General features: G+C 40.1%; 1 protein-coding gene across 1 annotated transcript; it reads left to right on the plus strand.

The window, feature by feature from the left end:
* Positions 1-397: 397 nt before the first annotated feature.
* LOC106699928 (SH2 domain-containing adapter protein E-like) lies at positions 398-10,106 on the plus strand. The gene is made up of 6 exons (XM_014472545.2): positions 398-1,295; positions 2,284-2,410; positions 4,622-4,876; positions 5,103-5,445; positions 7,211-7,330; positions 8,855-10,106. Exons 1-6 carry the CDS (start codon positions 849-851, stop codon positions 9,045-9,047), a joined length of 1,485 nt encoding a protein of 494 aa, XP_014328031.1. The 5' UTR covers positions 398-848; the 3' UTR covers positions 9,048-10,106.
* The last annotated feature ends 115 nt before the right edge of the window (positions 10,107-10,221 follow it).

Genomic DNA, 10,221 nt, shown 5'->3' on the forward strand with positions numbered 1-10,221 from the left:
AAAGTCTCTTAGAATTATACATTTAACAAACATTGAGCGTCCACAGAAATGCTATTACTATACTTAGTGGAAGGAAATTATGCCGAAGTTGTTGCTTCCTGGGCAGCGAGTCATTTCTGAAGAAAGACAATTTCAGAAGAGTCTTCTCTGGGTGACAAGAGGCCAGGAAAGGATTGCTGCAGAATCCCATAGTAAATTCTCATAGGCCTTCAGCAGTCTGAGGCTGACACTATCTTAATTGGTTATTATTACACTTTTTTTTTTTTTACAATATCAATATCAATACACAGCCTGACTGTGGATTCTATCCCACATCCTTTGAAGACTTTCACTCCCACACCGCCCCTTCCACACAGCTCCTCCCCACGACTCTAGCTTTCTCCGTTCACAGCAGCTTGTCTCTCCATCTCATCACTTCTTTTGACTGGCTGACTGGACGCACTCGCATCTCACGGTCTGGGAATGGGATCTTTACTGAGTTCAAAGAAAAACTTCCAGTTCTTTCGGGTGTTCGCTCTGCAAAAGCTGCTTTTCAAACTACAGGGATAGTTGTCGCTGCAGGTGCAGAGTGACCACAGAACAGCCTCTGACGAGAAAACCTGTCCAAGACGCACCAGAGCCTCAGGAAGTGTCCAGCGCAAGAAACCGTCACACTATCAAAAACCTCGCTTGGTACAGTTGGATTCGCTAGATATAACTGCATACCAAAGTCATCTCGACGTCAAAGTAGGCGAAATAAGTGTGCGTAAAAGTTGGAGCTGTTACGCACGGGCAAAGCTTAGCCTAATGCAAGAAAAAGTTGAAGAACACGGATCTATTGGCGTTTAAAACCTAGGAAAAGTGCAATCATGGCAAAATGGTTCCGAGATTTCCCCATCAACCTGAAAAATGGAACTGAGAGAGTCCGTTCTGCCTCTGAGTCTGGTTCACAAACTAGACCCAAGCCTACATTTTCACGGGACAGTTTGAAGGGAAATCAACGCAAAGATGGAGGAGTGGGGAGTTTGTTAGCTGGGAGAAACAGGAAAAACTCTGCCACAGAGCTGGGTAGCAAAAACGCAGGTTATGGAGGAACTGTCTGGGACAGCCTGACCACTGGGAAAGGTCGAAAAAACTCCAAAACTGAGAATGGGGCACCAGATGAAAACCGTCCGGTGAGGAGCTCCAGTCTGGCACAGGCGTACATCAGCAGGATGATCAAAGTGGACAAGCAGGACAAGACCCCCAAACTCGATGGGATAAGTGAACAGAAGTTATCCGAGAACGAGAAGGGAAAGTCAGACATAAAAACTACGGTAAGTCACTTCAAACTGAACTAAAAGCTACTAGAATTGCAAGTGGAAATTAAAGATTTATTATTATAGGTTTGACTTTGAAATAAATCTGTAGCAGAGAAAAATGCACTATTTTTTCTCTTTCTTTAAAAAACTGAACCAAAACAGAAGGAAGTTGCATGAAATGTTGCTTTAAAAAAAACAACCTATAGATATTTTTAAAATTTCCTACGTTTTCTTTGCAAATAAAACGGAAACAATGAGAAAAAAGTGAACCAAATGTGATTTTAAATGTACCAAAAATAATTCCTATTGACTTTGCTTTGCAAATAGAACCAAAATGGATACACACGTCTTTTTTTATATAATTGTTTCTTCTTATCAGTATTTTTTTTTTAAATAATCCAAACAAACAGAAATCCAAGGTGTTTTTTTTCCGTTTTACAATGTTCTTTATTTAAAGCACAAAAAAAAAAGAACATAAAGTTCTACCAAATACATTTCTTTTAATTTACATTTTTGAAGTTAGTTAAGGGACATTTGTTCAAGTAAATTATTATTTGTCGTTGTTATTTTTAGATCTTAAAGTTAAAATAAAACGAAAGCAAACACAAAAAGAGATTGTTTTTTACAAATGGAAACAAAGGAGCATTAGATTGAAAGGCATCAGTTCATAAAGTTTTGAGTGTTTGTCTTTGTGTTTTCCCTCCTCACCTCAGTTCATATTCAATTTCCATCCCTCTCAAAAGAACACAATGTAGTCTCACTACATTGTGGCACATCAAACAGGCAAACACAATGCACTGACCTCTTTGCACAAACATTTCCGCTTGTCCCTCTATTACTTGTCACTCAATTATGGACACCACACACAAATGCACACGCCTCTACACACACCTGCACACACACAATCACACACACTCATTGGGTCCTGGATTCCTAATGTCCTCTTCTGAAAAGCTTCATCAGAAAAATAGCAGGCCTTCATTTTGATTCTTCCTTTACACAGTTGATAATACTGGAGGATTATGCAGATCCTTTTGATGCAGAGAAGACCAAAGAGCAGCGAGAGGCGGAAAGAGCAGGGGTGAATGATGGTTACATGGAGCCATATGACGCCCAGGTCATCATCACAGGTGAGTTCAAGTTAAGACATCTTTTAAAGCGATTATAACTTATCTCAGAGTATAAGGTAGCATCCTGACTAAATAAGTGTGCAACTCATTAATCATCATTAAATTTGTGAAAATGATTCAATACTCACATGAAAACAGTGCATTGTTTACATGTTCCTCTGTTCACCCTGTCTCACCGTCATTTTAAATAATGACTTTAAAGGGACCTGGAGCCAAACTATACTCTCTGTCTGTGCAAAGACTTTCCTCCTGGCCGGCGGCTGCTATAGTAACACTGTTGTGCAGGGACAATGGGTGCAGCTTCCTCTTCCAGCTTCCTGTCTCCTGCCTCTGTTTCCTTTGCCCCATTCTCTTGATAGAGCATTGGCTCTAAATGTGCCCCTGCACTCCAACTACCCTGCACACATACAAACACACACAAGCAGACACATCTAACACTTCACGGTCCCCTGTGTGTGTGACAACAATCCAAAGAGCCCCCCCACCCCCACTCCTCACATCCCACCACAACTTCTCTCCTGGTCCCGGTCCTAAACCCAATCACTTCCCAGCAGTCAGGAAGTGGTGCGGTCACCCAGCCAATCAGCAACGGCGCTGACCTTTTCTTCCTGTAACTCCATTGTTTGGTCACACAATAGTGCAGACACACAGGCTACCTGTCAGGCTGCGAGGAAATATAAGTAAAATCCCCCCGAACAAGATGCATGCAAGCAATGCCCAATTAATACACTTTCGTAAAAGAAAGAAGATAATTGTCCTCAGATGAATATCAAAATAATCATATTGCTCTGCTTATGTAATTGAAAAAATGTAACAAGAAAGTCAGACATAAATTTATTCCTAATCAGGCACACTTTACCTTATTTTTTGTACCCCTTCAGGGGGTCTTTTGTGGGCTCTAGTGTCCCTTATATGAAAGTAGGCTGACAGGAAAGGGGGGGAAGACATGCGGCAAATATCGTCGGGTCCGGGAGTCGAACCCGCAACGGCCGCATCGAGGACTCAAGGCCTCCAAACATGGGTAGCACTATCCCCTACACCACCACAGCACACCACCACTTTACCTTATTTGATCTTATTTACAAATATATAGTGTTTTGGAAATTTTATATGCACTTATCATGGACATGGATATCATGTGGATTTTGGGTCTTTGATAATCTATTGGAACTGTTTCCTTATTTAACTGGAATGATCACAGTTAACAGGCAACACTGATACAGCTCCAAAACAAGAATTAAGTGATCAAATATGAATTTTGGAGGGTATTTTTTGGACTAATTCAGACATGACCTATGCTTTACATAAATGCTTAAAAATATACATGAATCTTCACTAATACTTGAACAGATATCCCTTAACTAACTTCAAAAACTTGAAACCTGCCTCTGACCGAAAACTACCATGACTGGAGCAGCAGTGCCATTCTCTGCTGAGATTTCTAAACCTTATTGTTCTTAACACACTGCTGCAAAATGTACATTTGTAGGCCTAATTGAAATTTGCAACTCCCCACCTGGACAGTAAAGCTATTCTCTTTCGGAGAATAGCTTTACTGTCAAGCAAGACAATCATTGGTCTATTTGGCTATAATAACAAGAAGAATGTTTGGTGAAGTCAATGTGAGTTCAGTCATGATGTATCGTGCAAAAGCATTCCTGGTCAAATATTACTAGCGAATAGAGATGTTTATGATTGAGCACATACTTATAAGTTTGACTCAGTTTGGAGAAGAGAAAATCTATCTTCCTATACCGATAACCATTTATCCTTGGAAGGTTTCAGGGATCTGCGACAGACTGGCGACCTGCTCAGGGTGAACCCCACCTCTCGCCTGAAACGTTCGCTGGAGATAGACACCAGCACCCCTACCGACCCAACTAGGGACAACAGTGTTAGAAAATGGATGGATGGATGGAGATGCAACCTCTGGCCGTCAGCAGATGAATGGATGGATGGATGGAGGTTTCAGGGATGCTGGTGCCTATTTTCAGTCCGAAGATACCATGGACAAGTCACCAATCTCACTGAACAGGATTAGTGAAAATTAATGATTGTGATTGAAGTTATTTGTTGTACAAACATCCCACCACGCTGAAAGGACAGTTCAAACGCACCCTGATACTGAACAGAAACTTTAAGAATGAGTTTGCACATAACCCTATATTACAGCGTTGTTAAATACAAATTCTTGACTCTGTTCCATGACAGAGGTTCGTCGGCGGGGCTCCAAAGACCTCCTGAAAGTGTGCGTCCTGTTGGACCGAGGTCAGAAAGAGGAGAAGGGGGAGGACGGGACACCTTCGCCCCCTAACATCTACGACACGCCCTATGAAGGCGGACTGGAGGGCGACAGCGAGGGCGTGTGGATCCCTGTCACACGACCAGAGTCTGATGTCCGTCCGGCTGGGGAGTATGAACTGCCATGGGAGTGGAGAAAGGAGGACATTGTCAGAGCATTGTCAGGTAGAGAAAGGAGGCAGGGGATGATAGGAAGGGTGGAGGACCAGGGCGTGGGGGAAGAATGCCATTTATACAGCAGTTTTATACAACAGCTTTGTGTTTGCTTTAGAGAGGAAACAAAACTATGTTTCTGAATGGACTTCCAGGGAAATGTTTACTTAGTATCCCTGGCATGCTTTGATAGGACTTGTTATGAAATGTTGATATTATCTGTCCTGCTTCGTTTCAGCTCAGTTTGAGGGAGTGGAATGCTCTTCCAGTAAAGAGAATACTGCAACCTCTGGCCGTCAGCAGCAGCAGCAGCAGACACTGAAGGCGAGGAATTGGAGCCACAAGACTCTTGTCTCAACTTCTGCATCAACTTCCTCCTCCACGTCTTTTCCATCTTCTCCAATTCTTAAACTCTCCCCTCTGACCTCACCATCTCCTTCTTACCCCACTCTCAAGTTGTCTCCCCTCTCACCCTCGTCCAGTCCAACTAAACTGTCCCCTCCATCACCTACTTTGCCCTGTTCCCCTCTGGATGGGGAGATGTCCAAAATGGACTGCAGTCTGCCCCTGGAGAAGCAGAAGTAAGACAATAACGTCCTCCATCTCCTTGCTAGACTTCTCTTGTCACAGCTTTGTCTCTCCAAATAAAAATATGAAAATCTTGCTTTAGAGCTGTCATTTTGCACCTGCAAGTAAATATGACACGTTCTGCATAACAGGACTTCAGCATTCTCTGGTGCTCCTGAAACAAATGTAAAAAGCCCAAGAAGCCTCATTTTTATCAGTCTTTTTTGCCCAATACGCCAACATTCCTGGGTCATCTTCTATGTTCTCATATCTTCACCTTAGTCCAGGATTTTCTTTTTTGCAGTATTTGAGTCTGACGTTTGAGATGGCCAAGGAGGAAGGCTAATTTTATATATTTTATAATTTTTGAGACTTTTCTCATTTTCATCATCCACATGAACACGTCATGTACTTTATGCCAGAAGCACATCGTGTCCATTACCAAAATGTTTCATCTTACTCTTATCTGAACAAAACACATGGTTCCAGTTTAGGGCAAGATGTAAATCCTTATCACTAAAAAAGACTCAAAGACAATTTTTGTCTGGTAAAGGGAGTTAATTTCTACATAAAGTCTTGCAGTGTTTCAGACTCTTTATGATACTATGCCCCCTAACAAGGGCCTTCAGAAGAGAAGCAAACATCACAGATTCCTCACTTTTCGAAACAGTGGGCATGACATGTTTTTCCACATATTAATATTTGGTTTTATACCAGAAACAGTTAAGGTGTTTGTGATATAAAATATTTTACCAAAGAACCCAGTTCCAGCAAAGGTTCAATTATTGGTACTTGTTTATGTTGTGATGGCTGGACAAAGAAGGCTTTTTCCTGGCTTGTCTACCTGGTTGTTATAGATACTTAACAACCACAAGATGGCATTCTTTACTGCTGGTCTTCAACTGTGACTATATAACCATTAGTTTTACCTTTATTTACAGTCTGCTCACTGTGTGTAGTACGAACATGAACTTGGGTCACTTCCCAGGCCTGTTTGTAATTATTTCTTTTTTAATTGTTATGGACAAGTTTAAGGAAATGACTGTTTTCTTGTAGCCATGTCATAACTTATTAAGTAAGCCTACATTTGCCATATGGATGTGGATACAGCAAATTTCCATTGTCATCTACCAAGGGAAGTCATGAGGTCATATGTAGTGGAGGGAGAGTAAAAAGACTAAATGTATATGTTACCCTGCAAAAAGTTTGTGATTTTAGCTGTTTGTTACCAGAAGCAAAGGTCTCTCTCATGGAATGGTGCTAAATGTAAATAAAGAATTCAGGGTGAAACCTTCAGGTGAACATTAATGAGGGCAGGCAGAAAAGTGTTATTTTACTTGTAAACCTGTCAAGCTGTCCTTATATGGTTAAGCGTGGCCTTTCTTTAAATGCTTTGAGCCTGTTTGAATTTATTTTTTTCATGCTATGTTTGAATATCTTTAGTGTTTATATAGGTCGCTTGCCTTCAGCTACTGTCAGCAACACTATGGATCTGAACACACTGCACAGCCACTTATGTTGTCACAGTCACTTTACCCTTTTATTACATCTACATTTATGATTATCACCTTTATCTGCCAAACTGTAAACAGTTAATCAAGCTGACAGTAAATTACAGCTGACTTTTGTCCTTCATTTCCCCCTGTTTCTGCCTTTTTTGTGTTTACATATACGTTTGACAGATGACTGATGACTGCATGTCACTGTGCTATATGATAGTGATCTACTCTCTCTACTCTCGTCCCCTTCTCTTCCACCTCGTTCACCCACTTCTTCAAGCTGGTACCATGGCAGCGTGAGTCGACAGCAGGCTGAGGCTCAGCTGCAGCGCTGCAGGGAAGCCAGCTTCTTGGTCAGAGACAGCGAATCAGGGACTAGTAAATACTCCATCGCTCTAAAGTAAGTAAATGAATGTATGTAAGTGCAGTGCACGCAGGATGTTTAGTTTCTAAGTGATTATTTCCGATGATTTTAATCCCTTTTAATCTTTTTGCAATATTTTAAGTAGAGATGAACTGATCAGAATTTTGTGGCCAACTTCCAATCTCCAGTTTTCCTAATCTGACCTTCTGATACAGATTTCAGCTGAGTTAGATGTTTCTTTATTACAAGATGAACAATATTCAAAATATGGTTTTCTTGTATATTTTCTGCTAGTGGGTATTATTTGTTTTAGAAAAAAGGGTAGCAACAGTTGCAGTAGAACAGTTTTTATTGTTTTAAAATTATTTATCTTTTGCAGAGTTGACATTTTAAACTGTTTTCAGTATTTCTTTTATGTGAAATTTCTTTTACATCCCAATTAGGAGTAATTAAAAAGCAGTCTTTGGGTGGATATCCTAGAAAAGCTACAGTTTGTTGCTTTAACTTGAAGATACTAACATTTGCAAAAATATTGTGTTCAATGACAGACATTTTTTGTGACCTCAAAAGTATAAAATAGAGCAATGTTGCTGTATTGTATTCAGTTTTCCTGGTTTATCCTGTTCTCTTTTGTGTCTCAAAGCCTGAAGAAACTGCAGACATGTCTCCATATCACAGTTTTCTTTTAAATAGTTTGCAACATTTATGAGACTGAAAACAACAAACTTTGTATCCGTTTATTTCAGTAACTGTGTCTTCATTAAAGAGAGCAATAGTTAATAGATTTAGTTGTGCGTTCACTAATTGGAGAAAACATTGGACTGCTTTAGTTTTCCACCAGCTGGTCAATGATAAGGACTGATTAAACTGAAAATTGGCCGATTTAAGTAAAAAGTTGAGTTCTCAGTGTATATATATAAAAATACTATATATTCAGAGTTTAACTTGGCTTTTTTTAAAAACTCTTTTCTGGAGTTGAAAAGACCTGTGTCTGTATTGACAATGTAGCAATGCGTTTTCATTGAGTGATAGCGTCCACTGCAAAAATGTCGTCGTTGATGTGATCTCGTAATTCCTAGGTGTGATGCACTTACTGCTCAGAAAACAAAAAGAGTCACAGATCAGGGCTGATCAAGCTGAAACATGACTGATTTCAGTCACCAGCAGATTTCTCTCATAAGTTGTTATCCTCAGATGAAATATAAGGGGAACAATTATTAATGTTTTTTTCCCCTTTTACCAGAGTTATACCAAGACTATATAGTGCAGTGACAATGAGAGGATGTGTGTGATTTGAGTAATAGTGTGTCTTCATGCGCGTCAGTGCCCATTTGTTGTACACTGCTCATGCACTTGGGAGTTCACATCATTAACCCCATTTAACCATTCACTGAACTCAGGAGATACACAGCCTCATTAGGGGAGTGATGGTGTTTCCAGTTTACAACATCAGTAGTTTCAGGACCCCTGCTTGTAAAATTGTCTTTTTTTGTGAGAGTGTAGTCATAAATATGTATTATTTATATGTTTCTCTTTTCTGTTTTTGTTTGGCTCCATCAGGACCAGTCAAAGTTGTGTTCACATCATTGTGGCCCAGACTAAGAGCAGCAAGGGATTGGGCTACACCTTGGATCAGAGCAGCTGTGTGTTTTCCAGCATCCCTGAGCTGGTCTATCACTACTGCTCTCACAGGCTGCCTTTCACAGGAGCAGAACATATGACCCTACAGCATCCAGTGCCGCGGCAGCACTAAAACATGAATAGACCAAGGAATACAAAGAAATGCATTAGCAGGCCACTGCACAGGACTCTCCAATAAAACATTTTAATAAATCTGTGCACAGACTTCAGGATATTCTCCTTTAAAAGTGATCTAGTTTACCTCCTGGGGTTGTATTGCCTCAATACACCACCTAGTGGTCAATGTTAGACACTTATATTCAGTTCATCTTACTGTGGTGCTATCTTCTATAAAATTGCCAAGAAGTAAAACCGTGACCTGAACAAGAAGATAACCAATTTATTGTCACACTGTGTTGCATCTAACTCATTGTTTTGTCTATAGGTTCACAGAAAATCTTCACATCGCATTACCTGACCACCCTAATGATGCATACAAACCTCTATGTCAAATTGAATCGTATATAATGTAGTCACTATAAGATCTGTGTAATATCCTCAAGGAGTGTTCTAAAAAGAGTGACAACATAATTAATTAGCTTGATTATATCCAGTTAGGCCCCATCTGCAAGATCAATATGCCTGATTAGAGTATGCACAGGTATCCTGACTTGTGAATGAGCCTATTGATCTGCCCTGAAACTCCTTTACCAGCCTCTTTGTCTGACAGGAGAATGAGCATTATTGATTGGGTGATTAGAGTGAGTGTAACTGAGGAGTTCTCATTAAACTGCAGAACACAGTCAGAAGGGGTGTTTTGGCATGTGTAACTCTGCAAACACGTCTGGAGTAAAGTCTCTGCAGTTTAGGCTAAAAAGGAAGTTGCTTATATGGGAGCCCTGTGGTTGGAAATAACAGGCAAAACACTGGAAAACTGAGAAAAAGAAATATACAAAAAAAAACTGTTCTGAATGCAAAATAACAGCAAGCACAACTAAAAGAAAAAAGGTAGGCTACAACCAAACCCTAAACATTAACACTTTATACTCGTGATGTTTTTGTATCTAAGATGCTGTTATTAAATTTCTATCATGTGTTGTTTTTATTTTCTCATTTCTTAACATTCTTTTCCCATTTTGTTGTTTGTCTTTGTGTTGATGTGTTTTGTCTAATAAAGTTTCTGTAACTCAGAGCCTCTGTACTTTATATTGCACTGTATGTTGTAACTTGACACCCCCCATACCCATGCATCATATAAGAATCTATTCCTCCTCCTCTGGACCTCTGGAAAGTCATGGATCCCTTTA

Source organism: Xiphophorus maculatus, chromosome 3 (assembly GCF_002775205.1).
Source record: "Xiphophorus maculatus strain JP 163 A chromosome 3, X_maculatus-5.0-male, whole genome shotgun sequence".
NCBI lineage: Eukaryota > Metazoa > Chordata > Actinopteri > Cyprinodontiformes > Poeciliidae > Xiphophorus > Xiphophorus maculatus.

What these genes read in the sequence shown, in the direction of transcription:
- LOC106699928 (XM_014472545.2), top strand. Translation starts at nt 849, where the DNA reads ATGGCAAAATGGTTCCGAGATTTCCCCATCAACCTGAAAAATGGAACT. An exon ending in CGCCCAGGTCATCATCACAG is followed by an intron (nt 2,411 to 4,621) that starts GTGAGTTCAAGT and finishes GTTCCATGACAG; the next exon opens with AGGTTCGTCGGCGGGGCTCC. An exon ending in CTGCCCCTGGAGAAGCAGAA is followed by an intron (nt 5,446 to 7,210) that starts GTAAGACAATAA and finishes CACTTCTTCAAG; the next exon opens with CTGGTACCATGGCAGCGTGA.